This window comes from Canis lupus, chromosome 11 (genome assembly GCF_011100685.1).
Source record: "Canis lupus familiaris isolate Mischka breed German Shepherd chromosome 11, alternate assembly UU_Cfam_GSD_1.0, whole genome shotgun sequence".
In the NCBI taxonomy this organism is placed as follows: Eukaryota; Metazoa; Chordata; class Mammalia; order Carnivora; family Canidae; genus Canis; species Canis lupus.
Window position 1 is genome coordinate 57,378,745 of NC_049232.1, and position 23,334 is coordinate 57,402,078.

Here is a 23,334-nt window from a genome sequence, read left to right on the forward strand (position 1 = left end):
AAAATATTTCAGTCTGACAACTTTTATTTGCAAACCCATATATTATCTTTTACATCATTAAAACAACTCTGAAGCTGAAGTAGGAATTATATTATTCCTGTTTTATAAATGAGGAAACTGAAACTTTACAGTATCTGGTATACAGTAAATGCAAATATTGTTAAATGATTAAGACTCAAATACTAAGTGACCACTCCAAACTACTGGCAGAACAGGGTTCAAACCCAGGTCTCTCAATTATAAAACCAACAGCCTGTACAAGAAAATCCAACTGTCTCCATAAACTGTTATCATCATTAAATACCAAATTTACATGCAAAACGAAGTACAGTTATAAAAAAGAGGCAAGCAGATAACTTGCTCACTTAATAGTCACACTTTTAAGCTGCTTTTGTTAGTATAATAATGACAGTGCAATTATCAGCATCAGAAGACCACAAGAACTGGAAGCTAGTCATGCCAGCTCACACAATTCTTATACCACTGGATGGATAATCTGAAAGTTACCCCTGTCCCCAAAATATATTCAACCATTCATCGCTCACTGATTCCCTCATCCAAACATTTGTTTTGGGAAATGTCTACTATACCATGGACTCATCCACAAATAATTTTATTGTCTTCCCAGAACCCTGCAGAAGAGGTCTTTATCCCCACTTGATAGGTGAGAAAAATGGAAACTCAGGAAGGTTAAATAACTTTTTAAAGTTAAGTGGTCGGGTAGCCCCAGAGGCACAGCGGTTTAGCACCACCTGCAGCCCAGGGTGTGATCCTGGAGACCCGGGATCCAGTCCCATGTAAGGCTCCCTGCATGGAGCCTGCTTCTCCCTCTGCCTGTGTCTCTGCCTCTCTCTCTGTCTCTATGAATAAATAAAATAAGAAAGAAAGAAAGAAAGAAAGAAAGAGAGAGAGAGAGAGAGAGAGAGAGAAGAAAGAAAGAAAGAAAGAAAGAAAGAAAGAAAGAAAGAAAGAAAGAAAGAAAGAAAGAAAGAAAGAAAGAAAGAAAAAGAAAGAAAGGAAGGTAAGTGGTCAAGCTAGGAGTCAGTTCCAAGTTACATGAATACAAGTATATGCACACATAGGGGTATCTTCTGTATTCCCACACAAACAGTGGTTTACTACTCTATGCCAGGATCAAATAAAAACAAAAAGCACAAACCGATCTTGTTCAAAATTACATGTTACTATTTAAAGTCCTTTCAAGTATGCATAGGAAAAAACTGGAAGAACCTATATTAAAATGTTATCAGTGGTTGGGATATGAAGTTTTTATTTTCATTATGCTTTTCTATACCATGAAAGCATATTACTTTCAGGAATCAAACTATGTTAGGAAACCTTTTGTTTTAACATTTGAAGTTACTATAACTGTAGGTTGTGGCCCACCCTGTTACATATAGAGATTATTTTTAATTTAGCATACTAGGACCCACTGGGGTAAACACATGATGCTACACCTAGCAGGACCAACTGGGCCAAGGCTGAGGAGGTCACTATTTCCAGCAACGCTATTAAGAAGTTCTATCTTATTGGGTCAAGTCAGCAATCTTTAAAATAAAATAAAATAAAATAAAATAAATAAAATAAAATGAAATAAATAAAATAAAATAAAATATAAAATAAAATAAAATAAATAAAATAAAATAAAATAAAATAAAATAAAATAAAATAAAATAAAATAAAATAAAAAAAATAAAATAAAATAAAAAATAAATAAAATAAAATAAAATAAAATAAATAAAATAAGGAAGGAAGGAAGGAAGGAAGGAAGGAAGGAAGGAAGGAAGGAAGGAATGGAAGGGAGGGAGGGAGGGAGGGAGGGAGGGGAGAGGAGAGGAGGATCAACAAACAGCATACACAAGTTAAGAGCAAGCACAACTTTGCAAAACGTGTTTAGCTACACGACTTAATCTTTTAACACACTGCACCTTATTCACAGTATGACAACCATGTTGTCCTCCTGGCTGGTCCTTGAATATGTGTGGGACACTCCCACATTTGGGACTCCGCCTCTGCCTGGAAGCCTTCTTCCTCAAGAAATCCAAATGACTGACTCCCTCACTTACTTTAAGGCTCATCTTTGTGATGCTTACCAACAACTCCCCTAAACATTCCTGATCATCCTTACTCTAGCTCTACCTTTTCTTTTTTCCATACACTTAACATAATTATTATAAGCACTTAACCTGTATAAGGCATTGTATTAAAAACTAAGATCTAAGAACCAGAAAATGTGATACTTTTGGTTCTAACAAATCACAGAAGTGTGCAAACAAGAACACCTCCTAGGAGTGGCAGAGAATACCTGTATTATTCCTCAGAAATTAACAGACAAGATAAAGTAGCAGATCCAAGATTTGAGCCCCAGTCTCTGCTAAACTGAACATTCTTTCTAAAAAGCTTTCTCTTTAGCCAATACACTTTCAAGTTATCATTAAGGGAAAAGTTCTTCAGATTTTCTGGAAGACTAGAGCAGAGGCACAATTATTTAATAAACTGAATGATTTCTGAAACAAATAAATAAAACATGCTTTAAAATGTAACAGTTTTTACAATTCTAAAATTAGAGTCTCTAGAACTATTCATTCAAAAATTAAACTAACAAAGAACCAAGTATTTTGTGACACTGCAGTACTTTTGTTGTAAGCAGATCACATGACTTCCTATGAGAATCAGTATCTATTCTTATAGTAAAAACTGGTTGCTATCTAGAAAGCCTGAAGAATGAGCCAATTTTCTAAAAAATTATTCTGACTACAAAAAAAAGTGGCTCATCTTTATTCTTAGCTCTTTCAGAATATGAAGTCATTACAAAGTGTGTGCTTGTCATCAGCTAGCTGAGATTTTACTGCACTTGGGCCAGAACCATAGTAATAAAAGTCAAAGGAATTGAGAATATCCAAATTTCATTCCTCAGAATAACTCCAAATCACAAGTTATCTAACACCTGAAACTTTTAAGTAGAGAGATAGACTTCAATGTGGTGTTAGCAGTTTTTTAAAAGTTGGCATTCCCCCTCTACATTTTCCAAATCTTCAAATATGACAAAACCGCTGAATGGCAGGCATGTAATTATGAGAGCATCCTGTCCAAAGAAATGACAAATTTTAACTCCGTTTAATCTAAGTATTAAATATTAGCCCATCTTCATGAGCTCATATAATTTCTGGTCATGTTGAAGCAAAGAGATTTACGTTAATTTGTGGATTTATCAAATTAGAAGCTTCGGCTCCGTCATGAAGCTCCTTCTGATGTCTGAAACAAACAACAGATATCAACAGGCTATCTTTTACAGGTTATTTTACTATAACTAAAATGTATGAATTTCTTACTCAATAAAATATCCCCCAAAGCATCATTTCTAAAGATGTAGCCCTCAAAAGGGATTTTACCAGAGACAAACTGCAGCCCTCAAACCCCAAAGTCAGGGTCACATTCCATCAGAATGCCCACTAGACTGCCAAAATAGTCTTTCAAGCCTACTCAATTTTTAATCGAAAAACTAAGAAGAAAGAAGGAAAGGAAAGGAAGAGAGAGAGGAGAGGAGAGAGGAGAGGAGAGAGAGAGAGAGAGAAAGGGAGGGAGGGAGGGAGGGAGGGACCTGCCTAAGTGACCCTGTGAACTAGTGAAAGAATCAATACTAACACATAAACTCTTACTCTTTAGTTTCAACTAGTATTCTCTGGTGCCTCCTTAAATCTGCTAACAAGCAACCAAAAGCCAAATCTGTGCTCATTGATAAGATTATTGACATTTTCCAGGTTATTGTTGTCCCTTGGAGAGGAAAACACTATGTTCCTCACAAGCTTTGAAACACTGTTTGAGGCATTCTTCTCATTCTTTATTTCAGTTTGTCTTGGTTTCTGAGACGGACAGCAAGAGCAAGATCTGATGACCACTATCCAGTGGCACTTTCTACAGCAATGGAAATATTCCATAATCTGCATTGTTCAACACAGTAGCCACGAGGCACTTACGACTTTTGAGAACCTCAAATGGGACTAATGTGGCCAAGGAATGGAATTTATAGTTTTTAATTTTAATGATTTTGTTAAAAGATTTTACTTTTTTGAGAGACAGCACGAACATGAGTGGGGAAGAGGGAGGGGGGAGGGAGAGGGAGAAGCAGACTCCCCACTGAGCAGGCAGGCCCACCTGAGGCTCATCCTAGGACCCTGAGACCATGACCTGAGCCGAAAGCAGATGCTTAACTGACTGAGCCACCCAGGTACCCCTTTAATTTTAATGAACTTAAATTTATGGCACAACTCTAGACAGCTATACCTTCAGTCGTTTTAACTGCATGTGATCTACTCATGGTTGTTACATCCCTTCCCACCTACTGAACCAAGCAAGATACTAATGGTTGAGTACCACAGAAATAAAGGGAGCTCCAATTTCTTCCAGGGTCAAAAACTCTTCTGATTCCTGAAGAAAGAACTTTTTCTAAAATCTCTTAAATCCAATTACCAAACTTCCCACTACTAGACTGATAATCTTAAGGAAGAAATGGAAAAGGTACTGGCATTCTACAATGCACTCAGTAGTTTTCTTTAGCAGATACTACTAGAATATTTGAGATGATTTCCTTCTCTTTCATTGCTCTTTTCTACTGTAGTAAACAGGCATTCAAATGACAGGAAGAAAGAATACCACCAATGATATAAAGTTCCTGCAGCCTGGGCCACAGATAGTTCCACTATACAAAATCAAGGGTAGGCTAAAGATCAATAAATGCCATGAAAAGTCAAACTTTTTAATCACTTCCTTGGTTAGATGAAATGGAGCACAGCAACAGTCAATATCAATAAAGCTATGACCAGAGCATGTTATTCCTTGCACTGAATCAGAGTGAGGTGGTCCAGAACTGCAACCTGTTAAGTCAGATTTTTTTAGGAGATATCCAATTACATACTAAGTATATTAATTACAGGAGTTACAGAAATATCCTTTCTGAAAAACAAAATAGCTACACAAAGAATCCCTGAATCCAATGTGCTTACCTTATAAACTAAAAAACTTAGGTGATTTATCCAAGGTTACAATGTTAAGAACATGGAAGAAAAAAAAAAAAAAAAAAAGAACAAGGAAGAGACAGAACTTGTACACAGATGCCCTGACATTAAGCCCAGAATTCTTTGCACTCTGCTACCTCTTGAACAGACATTAAACAAATTGACAAAGGATTAACACTCTCCAATGTTCCTAAACTGTATCTTGTGAGTAGATCTATTCTGATTTACCGGAGGAAATAAGAGAAAACAACTTCTTGAAAATGGGACAAATAACATGAACATATGCACACAGAGAGAGAATAATGGTCAAGAAATACAAAAAAAAAAAATATTCAGCTTTGGTTGCAATCAAAGAAATGTAAATATAAATCAGATGCTAATTTTGGTCTATTAAATTGGCATCGATTACAAAAGCATTGTTGATTAGAGTGTGAGGACTTGGGCGTGCTCACATATTGTGGGTAAGAATACACATTGGTACAACTTTTCAGCAGGGCAATTTAGTACAATGTATCAGAAATCCCAAAGAATAGACATACTGTATGAAACAAGAAATATAATTCTAGAAAGGTGTCCTGAAGATGTATTTGGAAATTGGCAGGAAATAGCACACCTGTATCTTTCATATTTTTTTATCTGTGAATAAATTGGACATAACCAGTAATCTAATTTACTTCATCTTTTGTTAAGACATTTAAAGCACATCTAAAGACTGAGTTAGCATAAAGATATTAAAAATCATGGTCTACAATATAGAAAAAGTCTACTTTTTAAAAAAATATTTCTTTGAGAAATAGAGCACTCATGCACGTGCACACGCGAGGGGGGTGTGTCTGGGGGGGGTCTCCAGCAGACTCCCCAGAGAGGGGTCAGAAGCGGGGCCAAGCAGAAATTGATTCCACAACCCTGACATCATGACCTGAACCAAAATCAAGAGTTGGCAGCTTAACCAACTGAGCCACCTGGCCCAAGAAAAGGTTTTTAATAACTGCAGCAATCTGACATCTCCTCCAAGATTTTTACAAGTTTTAACCCACCAGAAATATTAGGGTAGTACATTCCAGTGCCTCTCAATCTAGCTACATCATAGAATCAACTAAGGAAATAATGAGTTAAGAACTCGAATGTAAATGCCTTTACCCATAAAAAGCTCAACCACACTCATATTAAAAGAGAATCATAAAAAAAAAAAAAGAAAGAATCATATCAAAATACACTGAGATACCATTTCTCACCTATCAGATTGACAAACACCCATCGGTCCACATCATACTCTGTTATCAGGATATAGGGAAATTCTCTTACACTGTTGGTAAGATCACAAAATGGCAAAACTCCTATGGAGAGGAATTTCGCAGAATCTAGCAACAGCTACAAAGTTACATATACATTTATCCTTTGCCTTAGCAAACTTCAATTACAGGAGTTTATCTCAGAGACACACTGGCAAAAATATGTATGCACCAGCTAATCTTTGCAGAACTTTTGCTATAGCAGAAGAACGCAAATGAGTGGATTTGGTACATCTACCAAGTGGAGCAATAAGCAGTTTAAGAAGAAATAACAGGTATTTCTACCCTGATCCCTAGGACACACTTTTAAAGTTTTTATTATAATTCCTATTAGTTAACATACAGTGTAATATTTAGTTTCAGGTGTACAACTTAGTGATTTAACACATACACTTTGAAAAAGAAAAAAAACAAAATACATGCTACAGTTTATCAAAGGAGAGGGAGAAGCATATATACATACACACAAGCAGACCACCTCTTCTCGGAAACAAAATTTTTTTAAGATTCTTATATTAGGAGAGATTAAGAACATACAGAGGAGAATAGAGGCTAGATTTGTCAAAATAGTTGGCTTTATAGATTTGGTTTTGGAAGAGGTAAATTTTACATAATTACACACTAGAAGGTAAGTTTTTGAAAACTAAAAAATGAAAGCTAAATGAAACTATACACTGAGTTGGTGGTTGAGACCGCATAAATTTAATGACAAATTTACAGAAAACACAAGGAAAATAGCAACATAAAACCACACACAAGGATACCATCAGCAATATCCAAATATGAGAAATTCTGAATGACAGAGGATCTAGTTTCCTCAACAATAAATTACAAAAAAAAGAAAAGGAGGGGGCCTGGGTGGCTCAGTTGGTTAAGCGTCCCACTCTTGGTTTTTGGCTCGGGTCATGATCTCACGGTCCTGGGATAGAGCCCCTAGTCAGGCTCAGTGCTTAGCAGGGAGTCTACCTGAGATTCTTTCTGCCTCTCCCTTTGCCCCTCCCCCTGCCCATGCTCACTCACACTCAAAAAGAAAAAAAAGAAAGAAAGAAAATAAGGAGTGTGGAGCCTGCTTAAGGTTCTCTCTTGCTCTGCCCCTCTTCTGCTATACTCCCCACCCCACAAATTCTCCAAAACAAAAACAAAAACAAAAATGCACACACAACAGGAAGCAATTTCCCAGTCCAGGCAGGTATCGCATACATGGTGCTGTAGCAGAGAATCACTGCTATCTCCAGCATTCAAATCATCCACAAAATATGATGAACAGTTAGGGGGGCATAGATTACACAAAGTTAAGAACTAAAGTTGTAAATATACATCAAATGAATCAACACAAACCATAAAAGAAATGAAATACATAGTGAGATACAGAAAAGATATGAGGAGCATTAAAGCCTCATTGCATTTTCCAGGTGACTCAAATTTCTCTTCTGATTTATCCAAAATCAGTGCATCCAGACTACCTTATTTTGTCCAAGACATACTGCAAATTCAGTGGAGTTTAAATTAAAAAAAATTTAAAGGCAATGGGGGTGTTTCACTACAATAAACGAACTTATTCTCTAAGACCTTGACTTTAAATATACACGTAGACATTTAACTATATATGCAATATATAAATAAAATACGAAAATATATACGAAAACCCAGGAAAAGTGATCACATTGAGTTTGTGTGTTTAGTTACCCATCCCAGAAAGGCTTTTTAGGCATACAGTGATACTTTCCAAAGTGTTTTTGAGATCAGGGAAAAGAAAAATATTTTTCAATGAAGTTTAAGGACAATATGTTTCCACTCTTTTATGAATACCATTAACTCTGAACAGATTAAGTTCTTTAGGGCTGAGGTAGAGATTGCCTGAAAAAAATATTGTAGTAAGAGAATATACGGCTTTTTAGGGCAGGCCATTTGAGAGAAAATGATGAACTCAGCTAAATGGAAACTGGGATATTCAATGACTGGACATGGGAGGGAGTAACCTGAAGTCTGAGAAGGGAAGTTGGAGGGAGGAGAAAGAAACTACACTGGGGAAGATAAAGGAAATATTTTTAGACAGGTGGGATGCTGACTAAACACGTTCCATCACTAGGAACAGAATTACCAGTTAGATCAATACCTCAAATACTGATTAAACAGATGTTTTATAAATATTTGCTAACTAGTCTATGATAATTAAAACTGCTTTGGCAAACACTGTGTTCAAACTGAATCTAGCTTGACTTGTACTTCTGGTTTATTAAACCTTTTCTTGGGCTTTATTTTCCAGCCCATTAACTTTCTAAGTATTCTCTAAAATGTCTTCAAAGTTTCTATTCCTCTACTTTTATTTAAATATACAAAATGTTCACTAGACTTTAGAATTATTAGGGGAAAAAATTTGTACTTAAAAGGATCTGTAGGTTTTCTATAAAAAGTATGAGTTATTTTGAAATAAATACTTTTTCCTTCTTAAGCTTAGTTCTACAACCAAACATACCATTTCAGGGAAGTGCACCTGATGTAGTTTTCCTATTCAGTATTTCAACTTTTCTAATGTCTTAAGATTTTTGTCCTTTGGTTTTTTTTTTTTTTGGTTGGTTCTCTGTTTTTGTTTTTTGTAACCTAAAAGTAATTTCTAGCAGACAACTCATAACTCAGACCATTTTATCATTTCATGGATAAAAGATTACTATCTATTATCCTTAAAATGAGAGTAGTCTTTAATAACAATGACTTTTATCCTAGTACTTCTAGAAGGAAAAGAGAAGCACAGCATATTAATGAAACTACCAAAAAGAGCTCTATACAGAATATTTTCCTCTATACAGAAGTCACTCACTGCTGGATAAGAAATGGCAATACGACACTTCATCATTTAATATCACATGTTTATATTCAACTCTCAGTTCTCAAAACTACTTTGATATCCCCTTTAGTTTTTCACAGTGCTTTTTCTCTGAAAAGATCCAAATATTGTAGATGGCTTTTTCATAGGACTTGCAAATCAGAAAGAAAAACAAACAGGGAGAGGAGGACAGAAGAGAAAAAAAAAAAAAAAAAAGCAGGGTGGGGAGGGAGTAGGGAGAAAGAAATTAAGTCAATTTCAAATATAAAATATTAAAGATTTTACATGCTGTGGTGGAATAATAAGCACTGCAAGCCAAGAGACGGGCTTCAAGTCCCACTTCTGCCGGTAACCAGGTAGCTATGCAACTTTCTGTGAGTCACTTAATTACGGTTTTTAAATTGTTCAAAAAAAAAGAGTGATTTTTGACTTTAATGTTCATCTTAAATCCGGCTTTTCAAAATCTACTACAACTAAAGTTATTTTCAGATACTGCATTATCGGAACACCTCAACTAAAAGTACGTCACTTTGCCACACGGGAGTCCTTCCTTCACTTTTGTCAGTTTGACCTGCAGCCTGAATTACTTAGATCGCACGTTGGAGATGTACTTGGGGGAAAGAGGGGCCTGGGGAAACAGGCCTTTATACGAGGGGATGGAGCCAAGCAGGTGAGGGGGCTTAGGAATGAGTGCAAATGTATGCAGGAGCCCTGGTCATTCTCAAACTAGGAGCACTGAAAAAAAAAAAAAAAAAAAGAGTTCTGCTTAAATTTCGAGGAGGGGGGCGGGGGAGGGATGTGTGACAAAAGTCGGAGGCAGGCCGTGAGGTGAGGTTTTCAGGAAAATCCGTCTCCACCCTCCAAACCTGCCTCCAGTTCCGGGTTCCCAGCCAATCGCATCAGGCCACAACAGAGGGCTCCGCCAACCCCGGGCACCGCTTCAGGGCTCCAGGGCGAGATTCACACGACCCCAGCACCTGTCGGCCTTCCCAAAAGGAGGGGGTGGGAGGGAGGAGTAGGCTCTCTCTCCCGCCCCTTCCGATCCCAGCTACCGCCGGAGCCCTGGAGCCGGAGACCACCTCCGTTAGTCGGTCTGGGGGAAGGGAGAGCTCCTCGCCCGTGACCCTCCCGCGTATCCTTCCCCCACGGCCAGTTCTCCAGCCTACAGGTCCCAACCTCCAACCGCGGCTTCTCAGGCCGCGGGCGCCCTGGGCCGGGGAGGCGTACGGACCGATGCGGAGAGCGGAGGCAGCGCGGGAGGATGCACTCCCCGCCACCGGACACCAGAGAGGAGGGCAAGGGTGGGGGCAGCTGTGCTCCCGCTCGGCGAGGGCGCGAGGCCGTCCCGGCGTCCGTCGAAGGGTCTGTCATTCCTTCACTCACTCACCAGGAGCAGCAGGGAGCATCTGAGGTCGGGTAAGGATAGGAAGACGGCAGGATTCATGGTAACGCCGGGCTTCGCGGCTGGGACTGGGCAGGGTTGGGCTGGGTTTAGGAAAGGGCTGGGCTCCGGGAGCCGGCGGCGGCGGCGGACGGCCCTCCCGGCAGCGGCACCTCGTCCTCTGGACCCGGAGCTCCAGCAGCGAACACCCGGGACAACTTCCAGAGAGGCCTCGCACACCCTCACTTCCGGGTCCTGCCCACCTCGGAGCATATTGGGAAACGTAGTCGCGCACCGCTCTCCCCGAGCACGTCATCGGGCATCTAGAACTTCTTTCCCATCAGGCTCTCGGCCCCGCTCCACCGAGTCCTCCGCGCGCGGGGTCCTGTGGGAAACAAAGGGCGGAGGGCGGCGAACCTCTGCGTTTAGAGGATTGGGAACTACAATTCCCAGAGGGCAGCGCGGTCGAGCGCCTCGGGCGGCCTTCGGAGGGGTTCTCCTAGTTTCAGCTCGCTGGGGTCTCTCCCGGCCGGATGTAGTGTACGGTCCTGGCGGGAGGGGCGGCCCGCTGGGGGTCGTACCTCCTGGAGCCGCCCCCGGGACGTGAGTCCTGGAGGAGGCGAGGGTGAGTAGGAAGGGGCCTGTGGCTGGGGAAGCTCCGATCGCTCTGCATTGCCTTGGCCCCCGCCTCAGACTCCCGGGCCCTCCTGGCCTGGGCTGTGTGGCCTCCCGGTCCTTCATCACTGGCCTCCTCGCCTGCTGCCTCTTCTTTCTGCACTAATTACTGCACTATAAAGCCGGAGCCAGCTCTCGGGGCCTCCGTTGAATGAGTCGAGGACTTATCCCTAATTGTCTCTGTGGGCTCGTGCAGGGAGCAGATACGGGAGAAAATGAGAAAGCACGTTCTAAACTGAAAAGCTCAGTGGCGGCTGTGATTGCTACTAATGCATGGATCACTCGGACCGGATGGTTAACGAAATGCATTAGCCCAGCAACGGAGGATCCTAATCTGGCCCTAGTTAGCTCCCCAGCTTCATCTGCCAACACAGAGCCAGGTCCACGTGTCCCAGATACTAGCCACACAATCCGTACTAAGTACCTGGGAGGCATTCTGCTTTCTTTTTTCTTTTTTTCCTTTTTTTTTACTTTTTTTTTTTTTTTTTTGCATTCTGCTTTCTTGAGGTTCTCCCTACTTTTTTGCCTGTACTCTAGCTTTCCTGCTGCGGTGGAATGGCCTTAGCCCCTTCTCTATCTGGAATGCCATCTCAAATGTCACCATCTCTGAGAACTTCCAAAAAAAAAAAAAAAAAAAAAACCAGCCCTTTAGTCCTAATCAGAATGACTCTTCCCTTTGCATATGACTGACTGCAGCACCACTAGTTTTGTACAGTTATAATTATCAGAGCATCTATTACACTGGCTGGTTTTATAATTAATGATACCTGTACATTTTATGACACTTTATAACTGATGAAGTGGTTTTGCTCTTCATCTATAAAAATCATTTACAAAAAACAGCGCCATAGTGTGTGTGTGTGTGTGTGTGTGTGTGTGTATTTTGTGCTAAAAAAGGACCCTAGAGAATACTTTTCCCAGGGTGACAAAATTAGGTGGTGGCAGAGCCAAGACTTAGGTCTCTCTTTCTCTCTCTCTCCTCTCCTAGACAGAAATGGGGAATTAAAGAGCAGACGCTCATGAGTATGACGTCTTTAGTCCAAGAAATTAAACTTTGATCCTGCTCACCTTCTGGACTTAGCACTCCCCTGTGACTTTTCATTGGACAAACATTTACTGATACCGGCTATGTAGGTACCTGTTACTGTGCTAAGTGCTAACAATTGTGAGGTGAAATGTATATAACTGAGATCAAATTTTAGTGTATTTTTCAAAGGGTATGAAGAGGTGTGTGTGTGTGTGTGTGTGTGTGTGTGTGTGTGTGTGTGTGTGATATATGCCTAAAACTTTGGCCACTTAGAAATGACATGTATTAGAATTTGGAACAGTGTCTAGCACACAGCACTCGACTTATTGAATGAATCAACATAGTCTACCTTTGTCATCGTTCATATTTTACTGAAAATCCGAGAGCTGAGGTAGCCTAAGGGCACACTGCTTATTATTAACAGAATCAGGCCTAGGGCCCACATGCAATTCCTCCTTTCCTCTGTATCTACCTCCACCCATTTTGTAGCTTCTTTCAAGTCACTTTAACATAATCCTGCCTGTGACAGTGGTTTTTCTGACATGACAGGAGTGTCTCACAAAGCCCATATTTTCTGCCAGCATGTTAACTCAAATTGTCAGCAAAATAAAGACATGAAGCACTGACCTTTACCAAAATTAAGAAAACACTTTCAGTTTAAGGCAAAATTTGAACCAATAATCCTCGTCAGTGACAACGCAAGTACTAGCTCATCAGTAGTGATAAATTCCTCCTCCAAAGCTCCCAGATCCTCGGGAGTCAGAGATTGGAGTGACACTTTTTGGTGAAATCCAAAGAGGGCTTGTCTGACCTTTTGGCAGCTGTTAACTGGCTGATTAGCAGCTGCTTCCTTTAGATATGCATGTGTGCCCCAGAGTGCCATGCTCTCCAGGACTCCATTTGTTTCTTACACTTTTTACCTTCCTGGTCCTTGCAGGCATTCAACTCAGAAACTTTGATATAGCATCTTACTTTTAGGAAGGAAGTTTAAAATCATTGATGCAACCACCATTTTTTCCTTCCCATTTGATGTTTATATTCTTCATGCTGACTTTCTGACATAATCCAGCCTCTGCTTCAACAGTGTTATGCTGGAGAACTCACCATTTTTCCATGCAGCTGATGCATTTCTAGAAGGTTCTATGAAACCATATCCGACTACCAGTCAGAACAAAATTTTCTTAATGATCCTAATGATGTAGTAATATCCAAAGGTCAAGATCTCAAGCTAGGTATATTTCCTCGGTGAGCATAAGGAAAGAACAAATAAAAATTCTTCCATTCAGCAACATGAGAGAAAGAACTAAGTTTTATTTATTTATAGAACCAAGTACCTTTTAATTTAGCACTTAAATCTACTTGATTTTGACCTCATGATTAAGTTCACATCATGCCCATTTTGTGGCTTATCATCTTGATTCCCAGTACAGTTCTGATGTTTAGTACTATGTGGAATCAAATCAGAAGTCACTATGGTTTTTGAGGCCTATGCTTAAGGTTAAATACTGAGCCTCCTTTTTTTCCCTTAGATAACCCCTGAGAAGAGTCTTAGAAGCATCCAACCCTCTCATTTTACAGATGAGCAACTTGTACAAAGGGTCATCTAATTTGCCATATTATGGAAATTCTAGGTAGGACCAAGACAACAGACTTTTTGAATCCTAGTCAAATAAATAATTCTTTTTTTTTTAAGATTTTATTTATTTATTTATTTGACAGAGCATGTGCAGAGGGGAGGGAAAGGGCAGAGGGAGAGGGAGAAACAGACTCCCTGCTGAGCAAGGAGGCCCCAATGTGGGCTCAATCCCGGGACTCTGGGATCATGACCTAAGCCAAGGCAGACACTTAACTGACTGAACCACCCAGGCTCCCCCCTCATCAAATATTTCTATTCAGCCATATTTATAATATACCCACTTAGAACTGATGAGACAGCTTTTAGAAATGTTTTCTGCATATACTCATAGTTTAAACATTGTTTCAGGGTGCTCTAGTTGTTGAGAAGACTATGAACAGATCAGAGAACTTGTTCTTTTCTGGCTCCTCGTTAGCATCCCAAGTTCATGCTGCTGCTATTAATGGAGATAAAGGTGCTCTTCACAGGCTCATCATAGGTAAGTGGTCCCCATAAATACAGAAACTTTAAAAATAATTCTGTCCTGAGGGAGTGTGTTAGTTGTAGTTTTAATTGCAATGTACTCACACATTTTAATGGCGATGTATCATTATTTATATTTCATTCCAGAACCTTAACAAGAAAGTAATTAAATCCTGAAATTTAGTTAAAACAAACAAATAAAAAAATCCTGAAATTTAAGAATATGGATTAAGATTAGGTGAAAAATACTTGAGAAATGTCTGTGTGTTCGACAATGAATCTGGATATGTACTCTAAATGTGCTAAGAGAATTTATTCATCTTTCTAGTAACAGAGATTTAGAATGAGATAGTGGATAAATGATCTTTTATATTTAGTATATACCCAAAGTACTAAGGCTTACAAATAACTTAAGTTGTAATGATTTAAAATAGATTCAGTGTTCTCCCTATCACTGAGTCAATTGATTTGAATTGATCCAACCTTCTCCGTATTATATATATATATATAGAGAGAGAGAGAGGCCCAATATAAAAGTTCTAGAAGGAGAGAACACAGTGAGTAGGAGAGTAGTCAAGGACAAAAATGGGTAAGAATTTTTCAAGTATTGTAAAAACCACATGTCTACCTATTTAGAAGTCATTAGTCTTTATTTATTTAAAGAAAAGCAATAAAAATGTATATTGTTTTTAATCTTTTTACACACTAGTGTCTAGTGACATGATTGACAACTTGAGGCTTTGAAATAAAGTCCACAGTAATTGAATCTCCATACTGGTTCCTTCAGAATTCATTTTTTCCTACATTTCTGGTTTCTCTGAAAACTTCTATCCATGTACCCTAACCTCTACTAGACTTTTCATTCCCCAAAATGTTATGAATTTTGTCTTACTTTTCTCTATATGTCTCCTCTCCTGGGGAGGTTTTCTACCTCCTTATTCTCATCTCTGCTACACTCCTACTTAATCTTTAAAGACGAAACTCTTTTACTACCTACTCTGTGAAGGTTTCTCTTCTCTGTTAGAGACATTATTTCCTGACACCTCAGCTTCAAATCAGCTACCTGCATTCAGAGTTATTCCCTGGAATGGGATATCCTCCAGTAATCTCTGAGTCACTCATTCAAACATTACACCATTCAATTAAAACTCTCTTACTTCCAGTTCACCTACTAATGAGAAAAATAGTTTTTCAAGTCATGGAGACTTGCAATCCATTATCTCCTGCAGTTTCAACTATCGGTCTCCTTCTGTCTTTACTTTCTCCACCATTCAACCATCATTCCATGGTCTTCTGTTAAAATTCAGCCCAGAGCATGATCCTGGAGACCCAGGATCAAGTCCCGTATCAGGTTCCCTGCATGGAGCCTGCTTCTCCCTCTGCCTGTGTCTCTGCCTCTCTCTGTCTCTCTCTGTGTGTATCTCATGAATAAATAAATTTTTTAAAAAATCTTTAAAAAAGAAAAATTATCTTTTCTCCTCACCTTCTGTTGCACCTGGCTGTTGCAATCCCAACTGTGGATGGACCTAATCCATGTACCCCTGCCAACTCTTGAGCAATTTAACTGGTCACAAATATTGGTAGCACCCTAATGTGGTTACCTACTTCAAGTAGGCACTCAACCCTTTCCATTCATTACACCATATTTCTCCATAAAGAGTGTTTCATACCTTCTCACGCTCCTGAAACTTCTAACCACCAATCCTCCCTCACTCCCTCCATTCTCAGCTAATGCTTCATGTTCCCTACAGAAAATTAAGATTTTAAGTTGGATCTCCCTCACCTTTCAGCATGATATCTGCAGATCAACCTACATCTGCACCCACCTTCTCTCTTTCTTTCTGCCAAAACAGAGCAAATATCCCCTTCTGTCACAAGTCTTCCACACATGCTCTGTGTTCCATCCTTTCCTATTTCTCAGGGACCCTGCCCTCATTTTTCTAAAGAAAAAAACTTCTGATGATTACCCCTTCAACCGTTTCTTCTATTGCTTTCCATCAGCATTTAAACATGCTCTATTGTCTCCATTTCTTTTTTAAAGATTTTATTTATTTATATGAGAGAGACAGAGAGAGAGAGAGAGAGAGCATGAGAAGGGGGAGGGGCAGAGGGAGAAGCAGACTCCACACAGAGCAGGGAGCCTGATGCAGGACTCCATCCTGGGACTCCAGAATCATGACCAGAACTGAAGGCAGTTGCTTCATTGACTGAGCCCTTCAAGTGCCCCTATTGTCTCCACTATTTAAAAATCCCTTCCCTGTTTCTTCATCCCCCTCTACATATTGTCATATCTCTTAACTTCCATCCTAACTGTATCAGTTACAGGCTGAACTGCTCTAGCAGTGACTTAAGAAAGGTAGAAGTAGATTTTATTCTCATCATAGTACAAATATAAGTGAGCAGCCTATGGTGGGTAGAAATCTCTGCTTCACAGAATCATCCAGGGATGCTGCTAGGACTTGGCTCTGCTGTTGTCAACACGTTGCTTCCATCTGTAGGACAAAAGCAGATACTTCTGTGGTAGCCATATCCCAGCCAGCAGGAGCAGGGAGAGTTCAGAAAAGCCACTTGTCATTTAGGAGGTGGACTGCACTTGACATAGAGCCACACCTTGGACAAAGGAGGCTAAAGTGTCTTTCCTTTGATGGCATCACACCCAGCTCAATTCTTAGAAAAATCAGAGAATGGATATTGGGGCAATTATCACTTTCTGTCACCAAAAGCAAGCTTCTTGTGCTATCTACACCCCCACTTTCTTACCTCAATCCCCTCTTTTATTAAAAGAAAACAAAACCAGGGGCATCTTGGTGGCTAGTCCATTAAGCGTCCAACTCTTAATTTCGGCTCAGTTCATGATCTCAGGCTCATGAGATCAAGCCCCTGGACAGGCTCCATGCTCAGCTGGGAGTCTGCTTAAGATTCTCTCTCCCTCTCCCTTTGCCTCTCCCCACCCACCCACCCACCAAGACCACACTCCTGCATGCCCTTGCTGTCTCTAAAATAAATAAATTAATCTTAAAAAAAAAGCTTCTTTTGAAGTATATGTATGGAGAAGTACATACAACTTATATGTAAGTTTAACAAATAAATATAAAGCAAATATCTATGTAGCCACCACTAGGACAAGAGACAGAACGTTATTCCCCCAGAATTCCCTTAATGTATTCTTCATTCCCATTGGAGTCATTTTCTATCTTTTCTTTTATAGTCATAATTGCATTGTAGTTTTACCACATAGGTATAGAGCTTAAATGCTATAGTCTAGTTTTGCCTTTTTTTGAACTTTTTTTATTGTGTTCCATGTTTACCTGAACTGAAAGTTTTGTATAGGGTTTTGTCATTTTCCTGCTCAAACTTCTTTAATTGCTTCCCATTATACCTGGAATAAAATTTACAAGTGCACCTGTACCTCTTTCCATCTCCAACTTCACCTTATCCACTCTCTTCCTAGAAAAACTTGCTTTCTTTCATTTTCTCAAAACCACCATGCCCTTTTTAGTCTCACGGCTTTTGCCCAAAATACTGTTGTCATCCTTCAGACCTCAGCTTCTAGGTCACTTCTTCCAAGAGGCCTGCCCTCATCATCCAGCCTTAGTGAAATGTTTGTTGTGTTCTCTCTTGGAACTGTGCAATGTTTCTTCATTGAACTTGTTTATTTATATGTATGACTATTTTACCATCTCTCTATCTCTCCTATAAGCTAGTAGCCTCTGTGAATATAGACGGAATCTGTTTAATTCATCACCAAATCTGCAAAATCCAGTACAGTACCCAGCACATAGTAGGGACATGAGATAAATTTGTTGAGGGAGTCAATAGATGCTTTAATCATTCTTTTAAGTGCCTGTCCTCCCAAGAAGCCCAAGAAGCCTACAATCATCTTGAGGATTAATTGTGAAACAAGTTGAATTGAATTAAATTAAATTAAATTAAATTGACTTGAGAGGCAGGTTAGCACTAAATTCCATTGGAAATTTTTTTAAAAGTCAGAACACCTCAAGAAAAAAATATCTTATAAAATGAACTCTTTATTATTTTAATGAAAAATAACCTTCAAAGGAAATAAAATGTGCAGGGGTGTTATAAATTAAAAAGTTACATAGGCTCAATCATATAAATTAACTAATATGTTATGTAATAAAACGAGATATTCCTATAATTTTAAATCCCCAAAGAACAAAATCCTTAAAAACAAAGCAGAACAAAATTATGTGAAACCAATATAGAGCCAATAAATTTATTTTATAAATGTGTTCCCTCTGTGTTTTATCATCTTGTCTCATTACCGACTTTGAGCTGTAATACTGCTCATCTTTTCAGAATTCTGCTATTATGTTGTCTGTGCAAAGACAGTCATACCTGTGCTCTTGGCATTTCTCAATATTTATATATCCTGACCAAAATAATAAGTGTTGTCATCTTAAATTTCAGCATATCTTATATATTCTTTCATGTAGTGCATTTTGATGCTCTCTAAATATATGCTATTTCTTTTTCCTAAACTAGTAACATAGTACTACAGATGAATTATTTTTTTTCCTGAATCTTTGCTCACCAACTGCTCACTGAATTCATTCACTTTAGCATTTTCTGTTTTCCCTTCTCTGTTTCCATGGAGAAGTATGTCAGTGATGTGTTCGACTCCATGGAAACAGATGAGCATCTCTTTCTACATACACAACTAATTAAATCGAACGCTTTCTATGCTGCCCATTGTTCTGGAGGAGGACTGAAGAGGCTTTCCCTGAATGAGACATCATTTTAGTAGCAATTTTTAGTGTTTAACCTAATACAACAGATTAATGTTTTAACATAATATTACATCCTCGATTCAGATGATTTAGGGCTCAGTCCTGGGTCATAAAAGCATAAACTTACATAGTAAAATCTTTATATACCATGGTTATCATTTGTAGATATGTAGCTTTTTCTCTTAACTCTAATAATTTGGATGAATGCCAGCTATATTTGATAATAGAATTTAGTATATTCATTTTAATACTATACAATGTGGTATCATAGGAAGAATGTGAGTTTTAGAGTCAGATAAACCCAAGTTTTAAGTTCTGGCTTTGTCACGTATTAGGAGTATTACTTTGGGTAAGCCACTTAATCTTTTTGAGGCTCAATTCCTTGTCTGAAAACTATAGACTATAATACTCTGCTTATGTGAGAGTTCAATGGGATGACTGTAAAACATCAAGCATGACTATAGTTAATAATCCTGTATCGTTTATTTGAAAGTTTCTAAGAGAGTAGATCTAAAAATTCTCATCACAAGAAACAAAATCATAACTCTGTGGTAAAAAATGTTACCTAGGCTTACGTGGTGATAATTTCACAATATATACAAATTATCAAATTATTATGTTGTATGCCTGCAACTAATATAATGATGTGTGCCAAGTATATCTGAAAAAAAAATCTAGCATTACATCTGACACGTAGTAGACAATAAATAGGACCTTATTACTGCTACTGTCAGGTTGGACTTATAGTGAAATGAACGAGTCTTACATAGTTTCAGAAGTGTCTTGAAATGGAAAATCACTAAATGCAATGAAGAATAATACTGTTTTCTTTGTGAAGACTAAACAGAATGATTTGTAGATATGCATGGTGTGCAATGATTGATTCTATCAACACTGTTAATAGTGTTTGGGTTGTTTGCAGTGGTAAAGTGACAAGGCTGCTCCATTCTGATTCTTCCACAACTTTTGATCCCCTATCGATGTTCTAAACAAGTGTAAATCTTTGAGTTATTTTCTCTCTTTGTTTGTGACATCTGCCAACACAGTAGTTCGGTAAGGCAAGGAGTCTCATAAGAGGTAGAGCAATGACATTATTTCAGGTTATGTCTGTCTTTACCTCAACAATGACCTTAAATGTTAGGGTCACTAAATGTTTTATACATGCTTGCTTATATACATATGTAGGCTTTTTTTTTTTTTTTAAGATTTTTATTGATGTATTTATTTGAAAGAGAGAGAAAGCCTGAGCTAGGGGAAGAGCAGAGGAGGAGAGAGACTCTGTGCTGAGCATGGAGCCCAACACAGGGCTCAATCTCACAACCTGAGCTGAACTCAAAAGTCAAACACTTAACCAACTTAGCCACCAGGTACCCCATACATAATGTGTTTATAGACCTACATGTGTATACATCCCTACTAATAATAGTAATAAAATTAGCCAGTATTTCATAAAGTTATGTTATGTGCTAGGCACTGTGTAAGGGCTTTGCAATTCATTAACTCATTAAAACAGCAAAACACTACAAAGAGTTTTGGGTTCTCTTATTATCTTCATTTCATAAGTGAAGAAACTAAGGTATAGAAAGATTAAGTAACTTGTCTAATAAGTAGCAGAACTTGGGTTGAAGCCTGGAAGTCTGATTCCCAAGTTCATGCCTTTAACTACTTAACTATGGATTCTCCATGTATAGAGATTTTTCCATGCACATGCACATTCATATGTTTCTCTGAACACAGAGAGAAAAAGAAACACAGGAGAAGAACTACTGATTATGTCTAAACCTTGACTGATGAACTTAATGATTATCTAGGCTGGATTTTTCTTAACCTTTTTTTTTTTTTTTTTTTTGTACTACAGGTCTTTTTGGCAATCCAATAAAACTTATGGACCCCTTCTCAAAAATGTATTTTTAAGAGCTTAAATATAATAAGAGAAATCCAAAGAAAAGCAGCTATACTGAAATATGGATGTCAAACTATTTAAAATTATGACATAGCAATATACCTACAATCATTTTATTAACACAGTAAATAGCAAGGTCTAATGGAAAATCTAACAGCTATGATAATTTCAAAATAGTGATGAATATAGGGGCAGCTAGGTGACTCAGTCAATTAAGTGGCCAGCTCTTGATTTCAGCTCATGTCATGATCTCAGAGTCCTGGGATCAAGCCCGGAGTTGGGCTCCATGTTCAGTCTGGGAGTCTGCTTGTGGATTCTCTCTCCTCTCCTTCTGCCCCTCCCCCCATTCATGCTCTGTCTTGTGCATGCTCTCTCTCTCTCTCTCCGCCTCCCTAAAATAAATAAATAAATCTTTTAAAAAAATAGCAATGAGTATGAATGCTATTTTAAGATGCCACAACAACTATAATGAGATAAAATGTAAAAATATTTTGTAAAGTCTCAAGTGACCTTAAAATGTAATAAGTCCCTTGTTATTTTATAGTTCTCATTTTATATGTTAGGATACGGAGATTCAGAAGTTAAGAAATTCAGTTGCAAAGCTAATAACCACACAGCTGAGACTCCAACCAATTTATGTGATTTTGAATCCTATGTTCTTCCTGTTGTTCCCATGTTGCGTTTAGAACAATAAACAAATCATTTTTAAATGACCACAAAAGCCTTCCCAAGACTGTGACAATACAAAAGGTATGATGTAAGAAGTGAATGAAAGCAGATGAAATGCATCTCTGATGCCACACACAGGTAACATCTGACTGAGAACAAGCAAATAAGAGGTTAGTAAAGAATGCTAGATTTGCTTGTGTTGGACAGTGTGGTGCAGTAGCTGTTGTGTAGACTGGCACAAGTATCCCTGGAAGTGGCAGTTGTGCCTTCTGACCGCCGAGTTGGAGCTGTGCTTTCTGCACATACCAGTCCATTAACCGTGCAGACTCTTCTTTTTCAGCTAGCCTTAACACAACTGCATGCGTGGAGCAGTGGCTTTCTAGTCATCATGCCAGCCCTGGCTTTCTGAGCTGTGTTCAGGCTGAGTGCATGCCGCATGCCAGCCACTGTGAAGCAAGCACCAATTGGTCATGGATTAGAAGCTATCTCCACAGTTGCCAGAATAATTAAAACAACCCAGCACACTAGCCAGCTGCTTTCTATATTAGCTGCTCCTGACAGGAATTCAAATTCAAGGCACTGCCATCCAGTGAGTATTAGATTACACCCCAAGCCCCACATTTGTACAACATGTTGCAGCCACCAGACACTTCCAAACAGGAAACCATTTCACCCAAGCATCAAAATAAGCCATTGTGCAAACTGGACAGGTACTGGCTGGCTGCATGTTATAATTGAAGGAACTAAGGTAGGAGGTAGGGTAGATGGATAAAGGCATAAAGGTACAAGCCTCTCTCAGTTACTCTCTTGTTAGCCAAGAAGCTCAGAACCTGGTAAGACTCTCATTATTCAAAAACTAGCCATACAGCAACTCAAAATAGGACCCTACTCAGAAACTAGTTATAAAGCCACTATCCTCATAAAGAAACTCAAAACAGGACTCAAATGAAGCCTAGTGCCACTTTTCTAATCATAAATAGGGGATACGTGCTTTCAGGTTTGTCAGATACACCAATTCTATTGTGTAGGCAAGCATAACACATTGGAGGTGGGGACATAGCCCAATGAAATCTTTTCTGTCCGGAAGTATACTACTGGTCACATGAAAACAAGTATTTCGGGGATTGAAGAGAAGGCTTGAGGTTTCCCTGTACATTACAGAGGACTTGGGAAAAGTGTAACAATTGGCTAAAGTTCTATATCCTAGGAGGTAGAGTTACTATTCACCCCATGGTGCTGACTTCACTTTGGCCCTAAGAAACCTAATGAGTTAGAATTATCCCAGGCCTCCATTCCGCAACATTTGCACTTGGGACCACAGTTCCTAAATCTTCTCCCTCACTGAAGTTTCCAATGAGAAATTAAACGTGAATTACCACAATCATGCTGATCCTAGGTACTACTGTCTTTGCTTAACACTGGCAGACAAGGGATCCCTGGGTGGCTCAGCGGTTTAGTGCCTGCCTTCCGCCCAGGGTGTGATCCTGGAGTCCCAGGATCGAGTCCCACATTGGGCTCCCTGCCTGGAGCCTCCTTCTCCTTCTGCGTCTCTCTGTCTGTCATGAATGAATAAATTTTAAAAATTCTTAAAACAAAACACTGGCAGACAAAATGGCGGTAGAGAGTGCGCTTTCATCTTGAAAGACTAGAGACTGGCCTTATTACTGCATATTCTCTACAAGTATCTTTTTGACTCCAG

The 23,334-nt window shown here is 39.0% G+C and overlaps 2 protein-coding genes across 4 annotated transcripts in view; one reads left to right on the forward strand and one right to left on the reverse strand.

Moving 5' to 3' along the window:
* The window catches only part of ERP44 (endoplasmic reticulum protein 44), a 94,380-nt gene extending 83,580 nt beyond the window's left edge, over positions 1 to 10,800 (reverse strand). The window contains exon 1 of one of the 3 annotated variants that reach the window (XM_038552933.1): positions 10,519 to 10,800. In XM_038552933.1, coding sequence (XP_038408861.1) covers positions 10,519 to 10,785 — 267 coding nt within the window. In that variant the 5' untranslated portion in view covers positions 10,786 to 10,800. The other 2 variants (XM_038552934.1, XM_038552936.1) reach the window with 2 other exon arrangements.
* Positions 10,801 to 14,198: 3,398 nt separating this feature from the next.
* Positions 14,199 to 23,334, forward strand: part of INVS (inversin) — a 152,271-nt gene continuing 143,135 nt past the window's right edge. The window contains 1 exon segment of the mRNA NM_001003361.1: positions 14,199 to 14,328. Coding sequence (NP_001003361.1) covers positions 14,223 to 14,328 — 106 coding nt within the window. The 5' untranslated portion in view covers positions 14,199 to 14,222.